At 45.2% G+C, this 25,307-nt stretch overlaps 1 protein-coding gene across 6 annotated transcripts in view; it reads left to right on the forward strand.

The window, feature by feature from the left end:
* Positions 1–25,307, forward strand: part of KSR2 (kinase suppressor of ras 2) — a 113,582-nt gene that overhangs the window by 30,457 nt on the left and 57,818 nt on the right. For all 6 annotated transcript variants that reach the window (XM_039332583.1, XM_039332578.1, XM_039332580.1 and 3 more), the window contains 2 exons: positions 5,073–5,583; positions 24,901–25,082. In XM_039332583.1, the coding sequence (XP_039188517.1) occupies positions 5,073–5,583; positions 24,901–25,082 (693 nt within the window). The remainder of the gene's footprint in view (positions 1–5,072; positions 5,584–24,900; positions 25,083–25,307) is intronic.

Here is a 25,307-nt window from a genome sequence, read left to right on the forward strand (position 1 = left end):
AAAGGAGGACCCAGATTGTTGAGGGGCAACAGGCTGACTCTGTAAACTGCTTAGAGAGGGCTGTAAAGCACTGCGAAGTGGTATATAAATCTACGTGCTATTGCTATGGCTATTTGTTTCCTTTCCCTCTCAAATCTGGCCCCAAAGACCCCTCTTCTCCTCCTCCCTCCATGAAACAACCCTCACACAAAATACAAAACCCAGCTGAGCTTCATGGTCTTTTCTTTTTGCCTTTTGCATAAAATTGTAGGTTGCCTAGTAACTTGGGGTGAGTTGTGAAGGAGGAGAGCTCACGAAGAGCTTCTTTAAAAAAATCAAAAAAAAAAAAAAAATCAGCCATGGATTAGTTTTTTTTACCCTGTAAGACCTGTGCAGCCTTGCCCAAGCCGATGCTTTCAATGGGGATGTGTGCGGGCGTGGGCGAGCGTGTGTGTGTGTGTGTGTGTGTGTGTGCGTGTGTGTCTGTGTGTGTGTAATACAGGTAGTCCTTGACTTACAATCACAATTGAGCCCAAAATCCTGTTGCTAAGCCAAACAGTTGTGAGATTTACCCCCCCCCCCGTGTGACTTTTCTTGCCACAGTCGTTGAATTAGTAGGCAATGCGGTTGTAAAATGAATGTGCTGATTTTGCTTGCTGGAAAGTCGCCAAAGGCGATCGTGTGACCGTAACCGTCATAAACACCAGCCAGTTGCCAAGCAATCTGAATTCTGATCACGTGACCATGGGGGGTGGGTGGGTGGATGCTGCAATGGTTGTGAAAAAATGCTCATAAATCACTTTTTTTCAGGGCTGTTCTAACTCTGAACGGTCACTAAATGAGTGGTTATAAGTCAAGGGCTACCTATAGGACTCATGACACAGGAAAGGCATCTGATTGGGGAAGGACCAGTGAGATTTTGGATTGCTGGGGTCTGTGTGGGAAAGAGATTGGACTTCTGGAAGAACTCCAAGTTGGGTTTGCTCTTTGAATTTTTTGCAAAGGGTTGTGAAGTTTATCCTCTCTCCTCGAGCTTCTGTTTTTTCCCCCTCCCAAGTCCAAAAGCAGAGCACATTAGGGACCACTTAGCACTGGTGTGCGAAGCATCCACGACAGAATAACAGAGGTGGAAGGGACCTTGGAGGTCATCCAGTCCGACCCCTTGATCAAGCAGGAGAACCCCATCCCATTCCAGACAAATGGCTGTCCAGTCTCTTCTTAAAAACTTCCAGGGTTGAAGCACCCACAGCATCTGGAGGCAAGCTGTTCCACTGGTTAATTGTTCTCACGGTCAGGAAGTTTCTCCTGAGTTCTAGGTTGCTTCTCTCCTTGATTAGTTTCCATCCATGGCTTTGGAGAATAGCTTGGCCCCCTCTTCTTTGGGGCAGCCCCCCAAGTAGGAGGCAACAAGGGTCCGCCTTGCATCCTTCTTCCTGTTATGGATTTAGCAGCTTATCTTGGCATTTGCAAGGTGTCCCGAGGAAGCATCTGCAGAAGTGACTTTAAAGTCCTCTGTGAAGGGGTGCCACAACCAGCTGCACTGACCACTCAGCAATTCCACCTCTGGCAACTTTCTTTAAAAGCATCCTGGATGCCTTTGCATGCGTTCCCAGCTCTTTCCCAGGTATTTTTATTCATCAAGCTGCGACACAGCCATCAAAATAAATAGCAAGGACGTGTACATTGGTAATGGCAAGAACACGCCTGAAGTCTGGGTGTGGAGAAGCTGAACAGGGGTTCTCCTTGTGCAATGTCCTTTAGGCTCTCTCCTCCCAGCCTTTCCGTTCCTATGTTTAGCATCCATCAATCATCATTAATTAGCAACAGTAATTACTCTCCCCGCCCCCATGGCATTTTCCCTGGATAATTTGTAAGCGGCTGACCCACAACTGCACTTTTTTTTCTCTCATAAGCATTGACCAGAAGTTATTGCACTGCCGTTATCTCATGTTTTTTTTTTTTGCAAAGTGGGGGAGATGCTCTGATTGGTTGGGTTCCTCAGGTGTGTGTAGAAGGAGCACAACCTCCTATTCCAGGAGCTGCTGTCACCACCATCTTTTACAAGGGTACCAGTCTGGGTGGGGTCTAAGTGGCAAGTTGCATCTGGCTCTCTCTTAAACGTAGCTTTGCCTGTGCTTCTACAATGTGCAGTAATCATCCATTCCTTCCTTAACTGAAGAAAGTCCTCCCAACTGTGTTAAATATTCAGTAGCTTAACACACACACACACACACACACACAGAGAGAGAGAGAGAGAGAGAGAGAGAGAGAGAGAGAGAGAGAAAGAGAGAGACAGAGAGACAGAGAGACAGAAAGAGAGAGAGAGAGATGAATGACACAGGAGAGAGGGAGGGAGAGAGAGACAAAGAGAAAGAGAGAGAACTAAACAAATAAATCAAGTATCTTTATTATGGTCTTTGACCAACTTTAAAAAGAGAAATAGTTGAATACAGCAATTGGCTGTGCAAATTAAAGGGCTAGAAATTTCAGTCCCGTCTCCTCCTCCTCCAAGTGTTATCGTAATGTATTCCCACAAGATTTTCAGGGGCAAGATCTATATACTGACAGAAACAGTTCCCAGCTCCTGAAATCAGAGTCCGTTTAAAGGACTCAGTGCTTACTGTGATTTGAAACCGCTGGCTTGAAAGAGGGGTCAATGAGGCCATCTAGACGTAAGAGTGAACAGCCCTCTCTCAACAGAGGGGGAGGGATATGACACCCCCTCCCTCCTGTTTACAACTGAGTCCTTTCAGCAGTTCCAAGAAGGCTCCACACCCATTTGCACCCAGTTTCACTTTCATTTCTAGCCCACTTGTACCTTCTCCTCGCCCCCCCCCTCAAATTATCAAAAGGAACCTTGATGTGTTGGTGCATTTGATCTAACACCAGGCTATTTCCATGTGGCATTTCTTTAAGTCGTGTATCTACTCTTGCACGGTATTTGAACACTCTCCAAATCATCCTGATGAAATAGTCAATTCAAGTTTTATTTCTGCATGAGGGAGCAAGGTGTTTGATCAGTGTGTGCATCCTGTATGCATAGCAGTATAAGTCCACACATAAAAAAAAAATCAAAGCACTGCAGAACTTTACATCAAGTTTCCCCCCTTTTTCTCTCCTCTCTTCAAGTTTTATTAACCTGTCTATGACATTGCAGATTACATGGGGGTCGTGGTGTATACTGTACACTTGGAAGAGTGTGCCCAATTCTGGTGACCTGACTAGTGGTCAAGTCACAGTCCTTTCCCCCTCCCCATTTTGGGAGACTCATTTCATTTATACATCTTCTAGCATAGTTCTGGGATTAGATGGTCCAGAGGAGTCTAATGTGGCAAAACCTTGGCCAGATCCTACAGCAGGGGTCTTCAGACTTGACCCTTTTATGACTTGTGGACTTCAACTCCCAGAATTCCTCTGCCAGCATGCCTTGCTAAGGAATTCTAGGAGTTGAAGTCCACAAGTCATAAAAGGGCCAAGTTTGAAGACCCCTGTCCTAGAGGCTGCAGTGAGGGCTGTTTCTTCAGAACCTTGGACAGATCACAGAAAGCAGTTGACTAAATCCAGCAACATCTCAATCTAGAACTCTGCAACTTCTAGACAGATACACTCCAGATGTGGGTACTCTTTCCCAGCATTAGGCCCTTCTCCAGTGAGTCCTTCCTTCTCATTAGGTGGCCAAAGTACTTGAGTTTCAACTTCAGGATCTGGCCTTCTAAAGATCAGTCGGGGTTGATCTCCTCTAGGACTGACCAGTTTGAACGCCTTGCAGTCCAAGGGACTCGTAGGAGTCTTCTCCAGCCCCAGAGTTCAAAGGCCTCCATTCTTTGGCGCTCGGCCTTTCTTATGGTCCAACTTTCACAGCCATACATTGCAACTGGGAAAACCATGGCCTTGACTATACGCACTTTTGTTGGCAGGGTGAGAAGGAAATGGCAACCCACTCCAGTATCTTTGCCATGAAAACCCCATGGAGAGTACCAAAAGGCAGGTTGCTTAGTCAATTTTTTAGTCCTTTAAGGGAGAGAGCTCTCTGAAGCTGGATTATGGTCTCACCTGCCCCTCATTGTTTTGATCCAGCCCTAAAGTCCTGCCATCGGGGCTGCACTGTTTTTTTTCTTCATTACCCGATCTGTTTTTTTATATTTCAAAAATCAGCATTTTTATTACAACCAAAGACACTTTCCTCCACTTCATTTGTCCCCACCTTTAAAAAAAAACAACCACCTCTTTTAATCAACTCCTTCCTACTCTGTCTTGCTGCCTCTGTTCTTTTCCTCTCCCTTCCTTCTTGACAGCCCGAAATAAATTGATTTCCTTGAAAGGAAGGTCTCGATAACAAGGCCATCAATTAATAGCCCCTGTGAATAATAATAATAAAAAAAGAGGAGTTGGGCAATTCTCCCTTTTAGAATGCAAATGCTGCCTTTTAAAGACATGCAGGGCTTGTTAGAGAAACCAGATCAACAGTGTCCAGAGGGAAAAGTTTCCTTTTGCAAGAGTTAAAATTGGGTGAGGTTCGTGCAGCTTAGGGTACTTAGTGCTTATCTTGGCCTTCCTCATGAGATGATGTGAAAATATTTAAAAGACACCCCCAAATATTTTTAGAGGGGGTCCATGAAAACGAGAGAGTAAAACAGAAGCTTCTTTCCAGGAAGGGGGAAAATAGAGGAATCGGGAAAGCCGTTCTGACATCATGTCCAAATGTTTTCCCGTTTAACCATCTGCAGCTTCTTCCTTCAAATTAGTCCAATTTCTATCTCAGCACCATTGGATGTATTCACCTATGGCAGCGGTAGGCAACCTTGGCTCTTTGATGACTCATGGACTTCAACTCCCAGAATTCCTGAGCCAGCCACGCTGAGGGGAAAGGGAGAGGTTTCCAAGCTGAGCCACGCTGGCTCAGGAATTCTGGGAGTTGAAGTCCACCAGTCATCAAAGAGCCAAGGTTGCCTAGCCCTGACCTAGGAAGTCAGTTTAAAGCTGATTTAAATTGTAACGTGCATCCCTTCCGACAGAGCAGGTGCTGTGGGGCCAGGCTTCCAACTGTAAGCCCGATTGCTATTTCTCTTTCCTTTTTTCCCCCCTCTCCACAGGAGGTAGTCTTTCTAAACAAGACTGGACCATCCAGTGGCCAGCCCCGTCCGAGACCAGCAGCAGAGAAAACAGCATCATGTGCCAATCCGAATCCATGCAGTGGATCCGAACTCACCTCTCTCTGAGTCCCAAGCCCAGGTCCAAGGGCGTTCCACACTACTGCCACCCCACGTTGTCCCACGAGCTTGTCTACACGCACACGGACAGGCTAACCGTGGAGGGTTTTCCCGGACTCTGCCCTCCGCTGGAGTCTGGCCACCGCTCCTTGCCCCCTTCCCCACGCCAGCGGCATGCAGCCCACACCCCGCCCTCCACCCCGAATATAATCGCCACCATCACCGCTCCGGGGACGCCGCCAGTCAGGCGGAGGAACAAAGTGAGACCCCCGGGCACGCCGCCTCCTTCGTCTCGGAAACTGATCCACCTCTTCCCGGGCTTCACCGTCTTGCACCGGAGCAAGTCTCACGAGTTCCAGCTGGGCAATCGGGTGGATGAGTCTCACACCCCCAAGTAAGTGGCCGGAAAAACCAACCGGTTGGCAACAGGAAGGTGGGGGCTTCTACCAGATGGTCCCCGGCTAGCTCGCGGTTATCGAAATAGAACCTAGCGGTCGATTGTCAAGGTTTCAGACCCCTTCCCTACAGACCCAGAGGTTGGAGTTTAGTTTTTCTGCTCACAGAGACGGTCTTGAGATACAGGAAGTCTTGAGTTACAAAATGGTGGTACTTTGTTGGATAGTTATGAAACATCTGCAGGAAAGCAACCAAGCTCAGAGAGCATTAAAACCCCACAGTCGTTGTCCTCCTCCTTTTCCTCCCACCTCTTCCTCCCCCTCCTTTTTCTCCTCCTCCTCCTCCCCCTCCTCTTCCTCTTCCTCCCCTCCTCCTCCTCCTCCTCCCCACAAACCCCACTCTAGCACTGATGATGCTACCTACACGGGTTCCTTCGTGGTCTCCGAGCTTGCTTGTTTTCTTGCAGACGTTTCATGACCCAAACTAGGTAACGTCATCAGTTGCCTACCTTGTAATGTAAGAGCAGTTTAGCCAAGGAACCAACGGCTGACTGGGGAATTCTGGGAGTTTTAAGTCCACGCAGGCCCAGATTGAGAAACAGCGGACTATGGTACAAGCCCCCCTAATAGGCAGATGGGCGGTTAAGGAGTTTGATATATATATAAATAAGAAATAAACAAGATCTTTTTTCAAGGAGCCATCCTCCGTTTCACAAGATAGAAACAAAAAGATCAAAAGGGAATGAAGAACGACAGGTAGTTCTTGATTTATGACCACAGTTGAACCCAAAACCTCTGTCACTAAGTGAGACCTTAGCCAAGTGCATTTTTGCCCCATGTTACGACCTTTTTTGCCACAGTCATTAAGTGAATCCCTGCAGTTGTTAAGTTAGTCACACAGTTGTTAAGTGAATCTGGCTTCCCCCCCTTTGACTTGGCTTGGCGGAAGATCACGTGACCCCGGGGACATTGCCACCGTCCTAAGTACACGCCAGTTGCCAAGCATCCGAATTTTGATCACGTGACCACGGGGAGGCTGCAAAATGGGAAAAAGGGCCATAAAGTCTCTCATTTTCCGGTCCCATTGCAAACTTTGCCCGATCACTAAATGAACAGCTGTAACTCGAGGACTAAATGGACGTTGTTGGCCCTGCTTGTTCGTGAAACATTTGGGGATGGTCATCTTCCTCTGTTGGTAAAGTGAGGAGACTCCAATTTTTATCCCAGAAGACGTCGAAAATCAGAGTCGGTGGCACCGTCGTTCAGCTGCTCCATGTTAAATTCTCCCTGGGGAATTTCTGTCCAAGAATGGTTAATTTGTACCGACACCCTGCGTGTTTGTCACATCCCTTTGTAAGTTTTCAAATACCTGCTTTCCAATCTATGCTCCTTTATTACTATTTTTTGCCTGTTTTGTAAAGGAAGGCTGGCCAACGGGGTGCGTTGTGTTTGAAAATTTGGCAGCTGACACCGTGAGGTCTTGATGAGTCTGTCCCATCCCTGCTGTTTTTAAGGATGTTTGTTGTTTTAAAAGGATTGGTTCGAGGTTGTTTTTAATGAGATTTAAGGGTGGTTTTGTTTTTTTTTAATGTCACCACCCAGACTTGGTGGAAATGGGTGCGATATAAAGTATGTTAACAAAATAAATAGCTTTGTCGCTGTGGAGACGAGAACAGGATTGACATCTCATCCGCAACAGGATGTTTGTTGTTGTTGTGTAACCCATTCATTGTGTGCGTGTGCCTTTTACTCTTGTCTGCTTCTTGTCTGCCGCAGCACTTTCCTATTTAGGAAATCTATTTGTCTTCAGAGATTGGAGATACAGGTTGCACACGGTACCATATTTTTATGTAGTCCTTTTGTGACAGCCCCTCATGTACTGGAAGACTGCTATCATGTCACTCCTAGTCCTTCTCTTCATTAGAATAGGTAGGTAGGTAGGTAGAGAGAGAGAGAGAGAGAGATGATAGATAGATAGATAGATAGATAGATAGATAGATAGATAGGTAGAGAGAGAGAGAGAGAGAGAGACAAAGAGATGATGATGATGATGATAGATAGATAGATAGATAGATAGATAGATAGATAGATAGATAGACAAGAGATGATATATAGAGATAGATAGATAGATAGATAGATAGATAGGTAGATAGGTAGGTAGGTAGGTAGGTAGTAGGTGGATAGATAGATAGATAGATAGATAGATAGATAGATAGATAGATAGATAGATACGTAGGTAGGTAGATAGGTAGGTAGAGAGAGAGACAAAGAGATGATAGATAGATAAACAGATAGATACATAGATAGGTAGGTAGTAGGTAGGTAGGTAGATAGATACTTAGGTAGGTAGATAGGTAGGTAGATAATAGATAGTAATAGATAGATAGATAGATAGATAGATAGATAGATAGATAGAGAGAGAGAGAGAGAGATGATATATAGATATAGATAGATTAGATAGATAGATAGATAGATAGATAGATAGATAGATAGATAGATAGATACGTAGATAGATAGATAGATAGATAGATAGATAGATAGAGAGAGAGAGAGAGAGAGAGAGAGAGATGATATATAGATATAGATAGATTAGATAGATAGATAGATAGATACGTAGATAGATAGATAGATAGATAGATAGATAGATAGATAGATAGATAGATAGATAGATAGATAGATAGATAGACAGACAGACAGACAGACAGACAGACAGAGCCTCTGGGCCCCTAATCATCTTCATTGCTCTTCTCTGCACTCTTTGTAGAGTCTCCACATCTTTTATTTTTTTTGTATTATGGTGATAACCAAAAAAAAAAAAAAAAAGAGAGAGAGAGAGAAAAGAAGTGTTTTATTGCCTACTTGGATTGTTCTTCCCTCTGTTTCCTAGTAAGCTATTTTTCCTGAGTGGCACTTTCCCAGTTCTATAAAGCTGTCTCGAGTAACAGGAGGAAAGGCATCATCAATACCACCACGGCAGAAATTATATTTCAGAGCATGGCTGGGCTGACTTTTTTCCCCCAGTCAATGGCTGCATTTCCTGGGGCGATGGGTGGGGATGAATCAATCAGTGGGTGGGGGCAAGGTCTCGTCTTTGAGTCCCCCCCCTTTTTCATTCATCTCCTCTTTCTGACCCCTTTCTCCCTCAAAAGCAGCAGGAGGAAGCAAGCCATCCATCTTTTTAGAACTCTCTTTTAATAATTTTGAGGGTCAGAATTCGATTTTTTTAAAAAATTAGGCTGATGTCATTGCCACCGCAGGTTGCCTACTCTTCTTACAGGCCCTGCTAGCATACGTTGCCCTGTCTAGGAAATACACTTTTGCCTTAATTAATGGAATTGAGCCTGTATCTGACATGGTATGTTAAACTATACCATTAGACTTGTGATGATTGCCTTGAACTCTTTTTAATGACCTCTGACTAGAAGCGATGAAAGCGTGAAGAGGAGAGGAGCACTTAATTTTCATTCCTCGACTCAAGGGTCTTATGAGGTGGAAAGCAAAGTGAATTAGCAATATATATTCGCCTTGTTTCAATAAAAGACTGAACTGCCTAGAAGATGATCTGAGCTGTTCCCAATCTTCTTCCTTAGATTTCTGCTCCCCAGCCCACTTTTACGTTTCTAGTTTCTAAGGCCTCCGTACTACTTTGTGGTGGTGGTGGGGAATCATTAGAGGGATCTACTTTTCTCTGATTCTTAAGGATCTATGTCACAGGGAAGAAGGGGTCAACCTATTCTCCAAAGCATCTGACGGCAGGACAAGAAGCAACAGATGGGAACTAGTCAAGGAGAGAAGCAACTTAGAACAAGGAGAAATTTCCTGATACTAAGATCAATGATCAATGATCAATGAAAATCAATCCCCTGGACTGCAAGGCGATCAAACCGATCAGTCCTGGAGGAGATCAACCCTGACTGCTCTTTAGAAGGCCAGATCCTGAAGTTGAAACTCAAGTACTTTGGCCACCGAATGAGAAGGAAGGACTCACTGGAGAAGAGCCTGATGCTGGGAAAGATGGAGGGCAAGAGAAGAATGGGACGACAGAGAACGAGGTGGCTGGACGGAGTCACCGAAGCAGTAGGCGTGAGCTTCAATGGACTCCAGAAGATGGTAGAGGACAGGAAGGTCTGGAGGAACGTTGTCCATGGGGTCACGATGGGTCGGACACGACTTCGTAACTAACAACAACAACTACAAAGATCAATGAATGAGCAGAACCGCTTGCCTCCAGAACTTGTGCGTGCTCCATCACTGGAGATTTCTGAGAAGAGAATGGACATCCATTTGTCTGGAATGGTGTAGGGTCTCCTTCTTGAGCAGAGGGTCGGACTAGAAGACCTTCAAGATCCCTTCCAACATGAAGGGTCTCATGGATAGTGTACGTTCGCCTCAGTGGGACTCTAGACTTCTGTCCCAAAGGGCTTTTTATTGCTAAAATTTCTGCCAAGTCTGCAACACACTGCATTTACACATTCTGCTAAACCGTGGCTCGCTTAGTACTTGAGGGGGCTGTCGCAAAGAAGAGGGGATTGACTTATTCTCTAGGGCAGGAGTAGGCAACCTTGGCTCTTTTATGACTCGTGGACTTCAACTCCCAGAATTCCTGGGCCGGCATTGGCCGGCTCAAGAATTCTGGGAATTGAAGTCCATGAGTCATAAAAGAGCCAAGGTTGCCCACCCCTGCTCTAGGGCACCAGGAGAGCAGGACAAGAATAACGGGTGTCAAAAGAGAGAGACAACCTAAAAATAAGGAGAAATTCTCTGACAGTGAGAGCAATTAATCAATGGAATAGCTTGCCTCCAGAAGGTGTGGGTGCTCCATCACTGGAGGTTTTAAAAAACGCCCAGGTCCCTTCCAGTCCTATGATTCTGTGTTCTATTTTTGAGTTGGGAGAAATGAAATAGCGCTGCAAAGGAAACCGCTGTCCTGGAACCACACACCAATATTTCTCCCACTTGTTGAGGCTAACATATTTCTCCATGCCTGTTTTTATCTGAGAAGGTCAAAACTGGGACCTCTGGAGTCTCCCCAGAGAAGAGCCTTGCTCGGCTGTCCTTTTTTTTTTTTTTTTTCCCTTTCCTGTCTCCCTGATGCCATCTAAATATGAGATGCTGGGCAATGAAGCTTTCGCCTTCAATTTCATGAATCAGTTTGTCTCTAATGAGTAGAAAACAGCACATTAGCCATTTGTGCCTGGCGGTGACACGCGCACCCTCCGATACCATTGATAGGGTTGCCAGCTCATTAAGTCAAAAATGTGGCACCTCCAACGAACAGGGATCCATTCTGCCTAATGAACGGTTCCATGCCAGCAGGATTTGGGAGAATTGTCACCCGTCTACCTCCAGCCATTATTTTCCTCCTGACTCGTCCTTTCAAAAAGATCCTCCGCCATCTCTGTTCTTATATATCTTTCCTTTCTTGGGAAAGGGAGTGGGGGAGGCTGGAAAACTTGCTGGTAATTCAATGGCAGCTCTGCCACGGGGCAAATATAGGAGCAGGATTATTAGCTGGCCCGTGGCGTTCAATCACATCGTGGGGTGTTGTTGTTTTTTTAAAAAATTGGGATTTGTAAATCGGATTTATTGCTTAGCACGTTGACCGTAGGCAGCCGATGGTGGCTTAGCCAATCTTACTTAAAGAAAGAATCCAGCCGTTGCTTTCACAAGCTGTTTGAGGGACTCCTTGGTGCTAGACCAGTGGTTCTCCACCTGTGGGTTGGGACCCCATTTGGGGTCAAACGACCATTTCACGGGGGTCGCCAAACAACGCAGTCCGCCATTTTTTCCCCCCTTTTCCTTAGCTGTGCTACTCCCTTTTCTTCTATTGGCTTTTGGAAGCCAATAGAATAGACTCTCTTGAATAGAGTCTAATTCTATTGGCTTTCAAAAGCCAATAGGAATTGTCCAGGCTGTCTCTGCCCTGCTGAGCCCGCCAAAAGTCCCATTCTGCAAACAGTGCTGCACCAGTTGAGTAGTCCTCGACTTACGACCGGTTGAGTAGTCCTCGACTTACGACCGGTTGAGGGTCGCGGCATTAAAAAGGTTGTGAACCACTGTGCTAGAATCTTTGGTCTGTAACCCACCCAAGGTTTTTCTTGTCTTCTTAGGCTCAGCCAACTTGGATGCTGTTTAGTGATTTATTCAACTTCCCTGCTGCTCAACTAGTGGCGACTCTAGGCGGGTTACAATCGATAGGAAAAAAACATGAGAAAAACCTAAGCAATAATTGGTAACGTTAGTAGCTTAAAATTAACAAAGATGGAGCAAGATGCACACCGGAGGTGGGATCTTACATTAACCCAGTATCCACCTCTTGAATAGTTTACTAAATGAACGAAGTAGAGACGCCTTCGTGTTTTGCCTCCCATCAGCTCTCTGGAATTTAAATTTCAGCCTGGCATAGCCGAGCCTGCGACTTTAATCCCCCGGTCTGCATCTACTACAGCATCTGGCTAGTTATTATCACCATGTGGAAGGAAGAAACATGAGGGCAACTATGCGCTCCCATTTCTCTTAGGGAAGACAAGGCCCAAGAGGACAGTGCCATTAAATCCACGTATTTCATTTTCCCTGAGCGATTCATAAAGACCGAGGCCTTGTTCATCACGAGGATAGAGAACAATCATCTTTTCCATGATAAAAAATCATTTGAAGCACGGTTGAGCGGACGCTGTTGGATTGCCATCCTTCCCTTCTGGAGATGAGATGTATTTCAGTGTGTAGAGCATAGGAAGGGAGATGGGGAACAGAAGTAGACAGCCCTTCTCTACAAGCTCATAAAAACAGAAATGCAGAATGCACAACAACAGAGTTGGAAGGGACCTTGGAGATCTTCTAGTCCAACCCCCGGCACAAGCAGCATTCCAGACAAGTGGCTGTCCAATCTCCTCTTAAAAACCTCCAGTGATGGAGCACCTACCACTTCTGAAGGCAATTCATTCCACTGATTAATTGTTCTCACTGTCTGGAAATTTCTCCTTAATTGTAGGCTGAATGTGTCTTTGATAATCTTCTATCCATTACGTCTTGTCCTGCCCTCAGGTGCTTTGGAGAATAAGTTGACCCCTCTTCTTTGTGGCAGCCCCTCAAATATTGGATCGGCTGCTGTCATTTCACCCCTACTCTTTTTCTTTGTTAGACTAGACATCCCCTGCTCCTCCAACTGTTCATTGTGTGATTTATCCTCCAGCCCCCTCATCATCTTTGTTACTCTTTTCTGCACTCTTTCTAAGGTCTCAACATTTTTATTTGTGTATCATTGTGACCAAAACTGGATGCAGAAGGATATCCGAATGACAGCCAAGCTAGTTTTCCGAGAAGAACGGAATTAAACCGAATTTTCTGTCAAAGAATACTTTAACTAGTCAGGGCCAAGTCAGATCTCCCAAGAGAATTAAAAGGATTTGGGGTCTTCGCTGCTCTTCATCAGATGAGATATGACAAAAATATCAGGGATTATGGAGCAAGGGGAGATATTAAGCCAAGTGCTTTGGCAGGATATCTGTCAGATTTCAGCCTGGAGGCCTTAGTTAGTGGCATCATTGAATTAAAATTATCATTAATATTAACAGTAAAAGAATGATGCTCTCTCTCTCACACACACACCCTTCTGAAAACACAAAAAACTGCAATTTCCTGGTCTTTCTTCCCTCACAAGCAGCTAGTCCACTAAGACCACAAATGCTGGTTTGTTCCTAATCTCATGAAATTTCCTAACGATCTCTTTATGATAATGGTTTCATCCCTTGTCAGCTTCTCCAATGTTGGGCTTTGCTTTCCAGTCCCACTGGCAAGATTTGAGGGAAGCCTTTATCAACTCCCCCCCCCCATTTTTCCAGAGTGGCGGGTGGACGTAGGGAATTTCACTGCTTGCCAGAGACAATGCGCAGCAACGGGGGGGGGGGGACGGGACGAATTGGCAAGGGGATCGGTAGAGAGCCTGCTGAGATGCAAATGAATGAAACCTTGAAAATACGCCGCTCTCTGGAAACGGATCAGAGGAGGATTCGTTTCCAGTAGAACACACCTATTCACCGTCCTGCGCCAATATAAAACCTTATCTAGGTGGCTTGCGTTGTCATACACCAAGGGTTAACAGGGCTGTAAGCACATCTCTCTGCATTGTTGGAAACTAGGGCCATAATTTTCACTTAGAAAAATGGAAATTCTGGGTTTCATACATGCAGAATCCTCTTAGGAGAGAAGAGAATAACAGGATTGTTCTAGGAAGGGACCTTGGAGGTCTTCTAGTCCAACCCCTTGCAGAAGCAGGAGACTGTATACCGTTCCAGGCAAATGGATGTCCAATTTTTCCTTAAAACATCTCCAGGGTTGAAGCATCCCAACGTCTGGAGGCAAACCATCCCACTGATGTATTGATCTCACTGTCAGGAGATCTAGTTTGCTTCTCGCCTTGATTAATTTCCATCCATCGTTTCTTATCTTGCCTTCTGGTGCTTTGGAAAATAGACTGACCCCCTCTTCTTTGTGGCAGCCCCTCAAATGTAAGAGTGACTAATTCCAATATTAGTCTGCTATCATGTCCTCCCCCCCCCCCATAGTCCTTCTTTTCTCTAGACTGGCCACACCCAATTTCTGCAGCCATTTTTCGTATGTTTTAGCCTCCAGCCCCCTAATCATCTTTGTTGCTCTTCTCTGCACATATATAATGTGTGTGTGTGTGTGTCTGTCTGTCTGTCTATCTATCTATCTATCTATCTATCTATCTATCTATCTCTATCTCTATCTCTATATAGATATATATCTATTTAATATTCATTTGCTACGTATATGTAGGGATGTGGGTCTATACATATGTTGTTCATAGTATATTTAGGTGTGCGTCATGTATGTGTTTCATTTTGAGAGTGCGAAACTAAATTTCATTTTTGATGTGTGCCGTTGTGCCCACAGTAAAAAAAAAATGACAATAAAGGTTATCTTATCTTATCTTATCTTATCTTATCTTATCTTATCTTATCTTATCTTATCTTATCCTATCCTATCCTATCCTATCCTATCCTTCTCTCTCTCTCTCTCTCTCTCTCTCTCTCTCTCTCTCTCTCTCTCTCTCAAGCTGGATTTGTCTTCTAGAAGTTCTCTCTAGTGCCAGAAGTGCTGTTGTAATTTAACTAGATGACTGTGTATTTGTGGGAAACTATTAGATCTCCTCTGTCTGTCACTGTCTTCTTCTCTGTAATTAAACATTTCAGGTGAGCTGAAGTGCGGCTCTGGGAGAACAAACTTGGATAGAAGGTAATCAAGCATGTCCAGCCGCTAATTGCAGAAGGGGGGCTTTGAAGCTTCTCCCCCTCCTCCCCCCGCTTCTTTCGGTTATGTAGACCTAGGAGTCCACTGGGATTCTCACCACTTCTCTTTGGACTATCGTGATTTACAATGGAAGTGGCACGGGCTTGCATAAACACGGCTACAAGGGGAGAATTCCCCATAGGCTATGTAGTTTATTAACTTAGATTAATCAAGGGAAGAGAGAACAAATACTGCAGAATTTCTCCACTCTTCAGTGCTCAAGTACTGGGAGTGCACTCCGGGAAAGGAAGCTTGGAAGGGACTCAAAAGTCGCTCCGTGGAAGGATGAAGGTTAATTTATTCTAATAGGTTTTAATGATTTTTGGGAGGCAGCCACTGAATCCTGCCTTCTAATCCCATTAGTGTTTCAGGATAATGATTAGCGCATTAAAAAGGGGTTTTTTTTCCAGTGGAATCAGAGGCAGGTGGTGCCATTTAACCTGTTTGGAGTTGTTCACCCTATAGCTGAGCACAGAGAACAATGGCTTTTAGGCGAGCTTAGCTTTTAAGCCCAACTTACAGTTTTTATGGCATGCTTCTATGGGAAATGCTAAATGATGGCTAATGGTTAGAGGGAACCCATTGGGAAAATGTTAGCTAGACTGGAAGGAGGGGTCAAGCAGGAAACTAGCTTGGAATCGTTAGGCAACTGCAAGCAGCATAAGCTTGACCTCCCCCAAGCTCCATGGTCTTATCTGGTCGGTCCCTGGTGAGATTCTGGTAACGTAGTGGTAGTGGCTTATTCTAGCTAGTTACAAGTGGCTCTGGTTGCTTGTGCCTGATAGAAACCAAGATTCAAATAGGGATCCTAACAATGATCCGAAGCTGGTTACTGGAACCCAAGAAGCTTCTAGCACACTTGCCCTTTTGATCCAAGAGAGAATACTGGCTCACACCAAGACAGAACCACACAGATACTTCATTATCCGGAATAAGTCTTAAGTTCCAATAGGATTGGAAGAGGTAAGATGGGCAGCCAATAGATTTTATAAATCAAGAAATAGAAATAAATAAATGGCCAAGAAGCAGAAAGCTTTCCCATTTACCCAGCTGATGGGCTTCTAGAGCAGGTGTGATCCGTTCCGACGGGTAGAAGGCAGTGTGGTGCCTGCGTATCTCCTCAACGGCCGTATCTGTTTCTCCATCCGATGTTTCGATCGATGGAAATGTCGATGAATTCCTGACGCCGTCACAAATCAAAGGCCTTTCATTTATCTCTAAATGGCCCAGTGCTGTTTCTCTTGGAGCAACGCACGCCAGGACCTTCCCATTAGTGCTTCCGTTTCTGCTTTGATGCTGATTGGTTATGGGTAACTAAGTGCCCGTGAAATGCTTAAGAAGACCCAAGGAAGTCATAAGGCACGTTTTTTTTTTTCTTTTATTACCGGCACTTCCTCTCGGTCTGTTTTCCAGATTACTGTTCTGTTGATGATGATGGGCTGGGGAATTCTGAGAGACCAGAGAAAATTTTGGAGCGGGGAATTAATGTTGCAGAGCCTGACCTTATGAGCAACAGCTGGAATACAGTCAGGGCACGTTGTTTGGCTTCAGCCAAGCAGTTGCCAGCGTCTCGTCAAACTCTTTCAGATGTTTGTTTCCCCAACTTTGATTAGTCCAAAGCAACCAGGGACTAGTTCAGGAACCTGGTCTGTTTGAATTAAATAGAGTCGACATTTCCCATATTGTTTTGTTCCATATTGCATCACTCTTGTGAACTTTCTGCTATGTATTCAAAATGGACAGGGATTTATATATATAAGTGTGTGTGTGTACACAATGATATAAAATCCTCAAACTCTGGGAAGGATATAAACCAGCTGTTTATTGTTAAAAAATAAAACAATAAAAACAACTATTTACAATACTAAAAAACAATCTTAGCTTTCGCTGGTCCACTGTCAGTTATGACGCGGAAAACCAAAGCCAGTATAGTTGAAAATCCGAACTGTTTTAAATGTATTCTTTTTTTAAAAAAAAAAAAAATAGTGCTGAAAAGGAAATGAAAAAAAGAACAAAACACAAAAGGTCCTTTCTCAAGTGAAACCCCCCCCCCCACACACACACTGAAAATAGGTATGTAAATGCTTCCCAGAGCTTAATAAACTTCTTTCCTTGAACAGAAAAAAAAAAAAAAAAATCAAGTACCCCGTCCCAAACAATGAAAAAGCTCAGCTCGCTTTCTTTAGCGACTAACTACGATGCCTCCTGTGAAGTTCGGAGGTAGGAAGAAAGGCCTTAGCCTGCCATAATCCGAGGTTTATCAACCCCAATTGGCTGGGGTCCCAGAACTTGGGAAGCCAACTCTAAAGACCACCACCTTAGGATTTAATGCAAAGTTTGAGTCTTTGCATTACGTTCCAAATCACCTCCCGGCTTAATATCTGGAGTAATCCGTAAATGGCAAGGATTTTCTTCCTGAGCTCTGGAGATTTAGGAAAATCAGATAGCGCAGCCTTTTTCCGTTTCCTAGCTGGATGTAATCGATGTTAATTACTATAAAGGAGTTTACAGAAAGAAAAAAAAAGGGGGGGGAGAACATTTTGGGGGTGAGGTGCATCTGTTAGGTCCCCCCTGATGGGATTATACCTTCTTTTCCCACTTGAAAAAGTCAAGGCATGATTCTGAATTTAGATGAGTTTGTATCTCCATGGTGACCCCAGTGTAGATCTTCCTGAATTGCCCATTAGCTTGCTTGGAGCACTGCAAGCAGCCAGGTGTTGGTGGGGACACCTGAAGTTCAGCTTGGCATGGAGGTTACAGGTGGGAGAAGGGGGGGGGGACATACTTGTTGTTTTCAATGTTCAGTTTAAATGTGCACGTGCATGTACTCTGACACCAGGCCTTTTCAGAGTAGCTGAGTTCGCCAACACGCAAACCCAAGGTTACCAAAAGATGTTACGATTTAGCCACTGAGTTATCTTCATGCGTCATTGGGTGTTTAGTTTATTTGCATCCCATCTTTACGATTTTTACAAATGATTCAAGGCAGCGAATATATCCAACACACCGTCCTCCTCCTAATTTTCCCCACAATAACAATCCTGTGAGGTGGGCTGGGTTGAGAGGGGCGGATTGGCTCAAAGGCATCCAGCTGGTTTTCATGCCTAAGGCAGGACTAGAACTCACAGTCTCCCGAGATTGGCCCAAAGTCACCCAGGCGGCTTTCATGGCTAAGGCAGGACTAGAACTCATAGTCTCCCGAGATTGGCTCAAAGTCACCCAGGCGGCTTTCATGGCTAAGGCAGGACTAGAACTCATAGTCTCCCGAGATTGGCTCAAAGTCACCCAGGCGGCTTTCATGGCTAAGGCAGGACTAGAACTCACAGTCTCCCGAGATTGGCTCAAAGTCACCCAGGCGGCTTTCATGGCTAAGGCAGGACTAGAACTCACAGCCTCCTGGTGATTGGCCCAAAGTCACCCAGGCAGCTTTCATGGCTAAGGCAGGACTTGCTAAAGTTGAGAAACATTGATTTAGGCTCTTCTAAAGAAATGTATGGCTGTGGCAGTTGGACCATAAGAAAGGCCGAGCGCCAAAGAATGGAGGCCTTTGAACTCTGGGGCTGGAGAAGACCCCTGCGAGTCCCCTGGACTGCAAGGCGATCCAACCGGTCAGTCCTAGAGGAGATCAACCCCAACTGCTCTTTAGAAGGCCAGATCCTGAAGTTGAAACTCAAATCCTTTGGCCACCGAATGAGAAGGAAGGACTCACTGGAGAAGAGCCTAATGCTGGGAAAGATGGAGGGCAAGAGAAGAAGGGGACGACAGAGAAGGAGGTGGCTGGAGGGAGTCACTGAAGCAGGAGGCGGGAGCTTTAATGGACTCCAGAAGATGGCAGAGGAAGGCCTGGAGGAATGTTGTCCATGGGGTCACGATGGGTCGGACACAACTTTGCAACTAACAACAACAACAAAGAAACTCCATCCAAGAATCTCTCGAAGCTTCCTTAATTTACATTGTGCCAGATTTGTTTTTGCAGGATCCAGAATCAAAAATCTCTTTGCAATCTTCTTCTTCCCTTCAGGTAATTTTTTTTTCTTTTTTAAAATCCACAGTGCATCGGAAGGAAGCGCACCACTGAATTAAACATAATGCATCCCAGTCAAGCTTGCCGACCACATTTCTTCCCCCGCCCTCCATCTATTAAATCACATATCTTTTTTCCTACCGCATAAAATCAATTTGGGAACAATTTGTCCACAGGGCAAACGATTTTCAGTACATTGCTCCAATCTTTTTATTAAAGAAAGAGACTCCGGTGAATACACCTTTGGGTGTAATCAGCAGCCAAGAAAGGGAAAACGCAGCATCAGTCCAAGCTTTGAACTGGTTGTTTGAACGTGCATTTGGGAACTGGTTGATCACTAACCAAGAATCATCAGGTTAACACCTTTTTTATTTTTGTTCCTTTTGTACAAAAAGTAACTAGATTCAGATTAAAAAAAACTGGCTTGGAAATACCAGCTATCTTCTTTGCTATGTGTTGGGGTTTTATTTACTTACAAGCATTAGTAAAGTCGCCGTCTCTCCATTGATATATTTCCCAACCCAATGGTCAAAAATGGCTGGCTGGCTGGCTGGGGAATTCTGGGAGTTGAAGTGCACACGTCTTTAAGTTGCCACGGTTGAGCAACACTGCTCTATAAAGTTCTCCATCTGTGATATAGGTAGGAATAGGTCTGTTTAGCCAGCAATGCTTTTTAATTGATCCTACAGGATCGGAATTCAGCTGTTACAAAATCAAGTGACTCCGTTTTTATTGGCAGATATCTCAGTTAGTAGGAAAAGACTGGCTTTAGCTGACACTGTGGATATTTTGTCACTGGTTCTCTTTAATCTCTAGTTCTATTTTTTTCTTTTGAGGGTTTTGTTTTATTTCTATTTCTACTTGTACTATATTTATACTGCTGTTGCATTTGATTTGCTGTTCGTTGTTTGTTGACTTCCTAGTCCCCGATTGTATTTGCTGTGGAATAAAATGCGTATCAGTGATAAAACAGAAGACATTACTAAGGTGGAAGGAATTAGCAGCCTCTTAGCCTGCGGAGTAATTTTTCTGGCTGTTGCCAAGGTGTGGTTTGTTGAACCACTATTTGTCGAAGAAGCTACAATTGGCTGGGTTTATACAAATTTTAAGCTAGAACACCACGTCTTGTTGCAACCCAGTCAATAAGTAACATTCACATATCTTTTTACCCCATTTAATACTAATGAAAATCCTGTTCCACTTCTGGTGGTGTTGATTATGAATGTACACTTTAAATAATTCCCTACCAAAAGTTTAAAGGAGGGGTTATCACATGTACATGTCTCTTCAACTGATGCTTTTGCATGTGGAACTGTAGAAGATAGACTGGATGCACCCCCACCCCCGTGGGAGGAAAAAAAAGTTTGATTTGGAAGTTTGTTTCAAAGGCAACTGGACTGAATTGATTTTCCATTTGAGGCACCTAATGGAATAGTCTTGAGTCAGTGCGAGAAATTGATGGCGTTTAATGTATGTTCACTCTCTTTTTCTTCCAAGCTCAGTGGATGATCTGACTCCAGCTGGCTTGAATCGATTTGGAAACCTGAAACAGCTTCCCTAACCGAATGAATAATCTGGTACCGAGTGTCAGTCTATGGAGAGTCTCAATCATCCAGGTCAGGGTGGTCCCAAAGGTGCTTTTGTAGAAAGCAACTGGACTTTTCTTGGTTTTTTTTCCTTGCAAACATTTAGCTTCTCTTCAAGGAAAAAAACGCGAGACAGTCCAGCTGCCTTTTGGAAAAGCACTTTTGAGACTACTAAGTGTCAGTCTAGTCCGGAGGTAGGCAACCTTGGCTCTTTTATGACTCATGGACTTATAACTTCCAGAATTCCTGAGTCAGCATAGCTGACTCAGGAATTTTGGGAGTTGAAGTCCATGAGTCATTAAAGAGCCAAGGTTACCTATCCCTGGTCTAGTCCAACCCCCTGCTCAGGCAGGAAACCCTACACCATTTCAGACAAATGGCTGTCCAGTCTCTTCTTAAAAACTTCCAGTGTTGGAGCATTCACCGCTTCTGGAGACAGGTTGTTCCACTGGTTAATTGTTCTAACTGTCAGGAAGTTTCTCCTTAGTTCTAGGTTGCTTCTCTCTTTTGATTAGTTTCCATCCGTTGCTTATTGTCCTGCCTTCTCCTGCCTTTGGAGAATAGCTTGACTCCCTCTTCCTTGGGGCAGCCCCTGAGATATTGGAACACGGCTATCATGTCTCTCCTCATCCTTCTCTTCATTAAACTAGACATTCCCAATTTGTTCAGCAGCCCAGGGCCTCCTCTACTCTCTGAGGCATACTCCGCATAACAACGACCCTCTGGAGAGCCAAGATTGTTTGGGCGCCTTGCTTAACAACCACTGTGACTTACGATCGTGATTCTAGGCTTAACTGTGGTCCTAAGTTTAAGACTACATGTCCTGCCGTTCGAAGAGCACGATTCTCCTCTTCCAGCCTTCCAGCCCCCAGACTAACCGGCCTTTTTGCTGGTTTCCTTCGGCATTACAGACAGATGAATGATGTCATGCTCAAATCATCATTCATTCCCCCCTCCCTCTCCTCGTCCTTACCAGTGGGGGGGGGGGGGTCAGCAAAAACCTCTGTTGAGAATCACTCATCCTTCCTAATAATGAGAACTGTCACCAGGAAATGATTTTCTTGCTAAATATTTCTCCGGTAGCTGATGTATAGGTTTGGGGGAAGGCGGTTGAGAGTGGGGATGGGGGAGACAAACAGCTTCCAAACTTCGTGGGCTAATAAGAGACCTTGGAAAAAGTGGGGCTTTGTGCTAGGTGAGGATGAGCAAAATGAGGCAGTGGGGGGGTTGCACCAGTTAGCTTGGATTCTCACTTCCATTATTGCTGCCGTTGAACTAAGCCTGCAAGTCCTACCATAAGCCAGGCCTGGTGCTTTGCAAAGGCAGAGCTGAAAGAACCAGGGTGTTCTGCGCATCGCCCTCGGAGTGCCTGCCGTTGTGACAGGTCTTTCAGCCATCACTTCCCGAATGTTCAGGGGCATTGCTTCCTCTGGGCTTTGTGGACAAGAAGCCTGGCGGCAGTGCAGAACTCACGGCCGTAGTGCTGCTGATGGGCTTCTGAGATGTCAAGTCAGCCAACAGAAGGAACCCTTGGCTCCGGAAGCGGGAGCTGGTTTAGAGCCATCCGAACGGCAACAAGAAGATCACAAAGGAGGAAGCGGCAGAATCTGCCCCAGGGGCAGAAAAAAGTGGAGCAGCATGATAATAATGAAGGGATGAAAAGTTTGTGCAATGTATATATTAACATGAAAGAGAGAGACAGACAGAGAGGGGGAGGGGGAGGGGCAGGAAGGAAGGAAGGAAGAAAGGAAGGAAGGAAGAAAAGAAGGAAGGGAAGGAAGAAAAGGAAGGAAGGAGGGAAGGAAGGAAGGAAGAAAGAAAAGAAGGAAGAAGGAAGAAAAGAAGGAAGGGAAAGAAGAAAAGAAGGAAGGAAGAAAAGAAGAAAGGAGAAAGAAAAGGAAGGAAGGTCTCCATTAGACTAGAGATACCTAGATCCCTCAACCATTCATCATGCGATTTACCTCCAGACACCCAATCATCTTCGTTGCTCTTCTCTGCATTCTTTCTAGAGCCTCAGCATCTTTTTTTGTACCGTAGTGACCAAAACTGGACATAGCATTCCTAACGTGGTTTCACCAGTTCAGCAGAAAGTGCTACTATCCCTTCATGTGATCCATGACTCTGCTGATTTGACCCTAAGGCAACTCCTCCACGATGATGCATCAAAAGACCAGCATCCCCCTGGTTTCTCTTCAGATCCTACAAATCTTTCCCTTTCTGCAGTTGGCTTGTCCTTTTGGCTCATGGGGGCAATTGTAAACCCGAGTGGGCAATCATCTAAACTTTTTTAAATAAATTGGTTACAGCCTGTGCCCTGGCATCTGAAAGCAAATAGCGTATTTCCCTGTGCTAGGAAACAATTAACACATTAGGAAGAGGGTAGATAATTGCTTTTCGGTCGCTCCTCCTTTCTCTCTTTCCTTCCTGGGCCCTTGCTCCAGTCTTTGTCAGATGCATCGTTCAGTAAGGTCTGGAGATGCTCCAATGCAGTCATTTCCTAGCCAGGGTCTCTCCAGATGCCCACAGAGCTGAAGGGCATGTGTTGAAAACAGGCACCACCAGAAGGATGTCTGTTGCAGATCAGGAGAGAGGAACACAAGGTTTTTGCAGGCTCTGTTACTTTTCCTCGGTCTGACCTTTTAGGGGGACACGCCTCGGAAAGCAAACAGGCCCGAAAGAAACTTCAGGCAAGATGGCTCATTTTTCTTATCATGGTTTGTTCGTCAAGGCTTCATCTCCCAAAGGGGACCACCTGTTGCAGCATATCCAAGATGAGTTCTGTGACCATGTTAAAAAAACGAGCAAGATGGGACTGGATTGACGCTCATGCTCAGTCTTGTTTCGTTTGATTATGGCAAGCTTTCTCAGCCTTACCCATTTTTAAGATGTGTTGACTTCAATTCTCCTTAGTTCTAGGTTGCTTCTCTCCTTGATTAGTTTCCATCCGTTGCTTCTTGTCCTACCTTCGGGTGGCTTTGGTGAATAGCTTGACTCCCTCTTCTTTGGGGCAGCCCCTGAGATATTGGAAGACTGCCATCATGTCACTCCTAGTCCTTCTTTTCATTAAACTAGACATACCCAATTCCAGCAGCCCTTCCTTTTATGTTTTAACCTCCAGTCCCCTAATCATCTTTGTTGCTCTTCTCTGTACTCTTTCTAGGGTCTCAACATCTTTTTTACATCGTGGTGACCAAAACTGGATGCAGTATTCCAAGTGTGGCCTTACCAAGGCCTTGTAATGTGGTACTAACACTTCACGCGATCTTGATTTGGTGAAGCATTTGATCGTTCATTCCATCCCATCAGGCTTTTGGCCTCACCCTCTTTCCGTTGAGGACGTGAAGCAGCGGTTTTTTTGTCCCAACGTCCTTCCTGCAGCTCTGTCTGGAGACAGAACTTCTGTCAGGAAGGAGCAAAACGGCCTGGAGACAGACTCATAATTGAGGCGGTGATTCTTAAAACATGTTTCCCTGGTCTGGAAGGGGAAGGGGAAGTTGCCTCGTTCCGAGCCTGCCATAAATCAGGATTCGTGGGCCAGACAAGATAAATTGGCACCCGGTTCCTGGAGAAATTAGCCAGGTGGGAAGGGGTTGCGTGCTGCATCTCCACAGGGCCAAGCTTGGGATTTCACCACAAGAGGGCAGAAAGAACTGAGTTTGGGGAGAAATCCACTCGGTTCCTTGCAAAATTCACTCGTTTCCTCCTTGAGACTTGAGCAGGAAAACAGTTGGACCTCAGATGTTCTCCTTTGCGAACCCAGGTGTCCTCTCTTACGGATACTGAGCAAGCAGAAGAAGGCTGCAAGGAGAAGTCGTAAGGTGGAAGAGTTCTGCTCAGTGTCCAAATCAGGCAACGTTGACCTCTTCCAAGAAACCCCTTCCACTTTGCCGATGGGCCCGACGGGGAGAGGAATTATTTGCATCACTCGTTGATTTTTAATGTTGGGTATAACTTTGCCTTTCGGGATTGCCTTCAACTCAAATACTACTGTCAGTTCTCGACTTTCAGGGTTGCCCTCAACTCAGGTACTATAAGTCCTTGACTTACAACAGTTCATTTAGTGACCGTTCAAAGTCTCAACGAGGCTGGGAAAAAGTGACTAATCGCCGTTTTTCACACGCACCACCCTTGCCGCTTCCCCACGCTCCCGTGACCAAAATTCAGATACTTGGCAACTGGTTCATATTTATGACGGCTGCAGTGTCCCGAGTGTCCTTGTCACCACCTGAAACGGATTGCCGGGCTGGGGACATTTTGGGACAATCTAACTTGGTCTCTTCTTCTTTCTCTAGCTTCTGACTTCTGCCGACTCGCCTCTTTATGCTAAACCTAAAAAGCTCTCCTTTCCCGGTTGTCCTTTCCTCACAGCTCGTTCCCTTTTCTTTCCCTCCCAGGGTCAAGAAGAAGGACAAGCCCCTGAACCTCAAGATTTACAACAGTGTGGGGAGCTGTGAGAACATCCCTGCTCAGCGCTCTCCTCTCCTGTCTGAACGATCCTTGCGGTCCTTTTTCGTCGGACACCCTCCCTTCCTCCCTTCCACTCCGCCGGTCCATACGGATGGCACGTTCTCCACAAGTAAGTCTGACCTGGCAGGTAGTTCTGAGGGAAGGAGAAGAGGGAGGCACGCACACACACACAAACACAGAGAGAGAGAGAGAGAGAGAGAGAGAGGGAAGGAGGGAGGGAAGAAGGAGAGAGAGAGAAAGAGAGAGAGAAAGAGAGATACACACACACACACACACATGTAGCTCAGAGAAGCTGTGCATGGGTCTTCCAATCCAGTCTCAACTTTGTTTGAAA

Source organism: Crotalus tigris, unplaced genomic scaffold (genome assembly GCF_016545835.1).
Source record: "Crotalus tigris isolate CLP2741 ecotype Arizona unplaced genomic scaffold, ASM1654583v1 scf7180000024461.5605484, whole genome shotgun sequence".
NCBI classification, from domain to species: domain Eukaryota; kingdom Metazoa; phylum Chordata; class Lepidosauria; order Squamata; family Viperidae; genus Crotalus; species Crotalus tigris.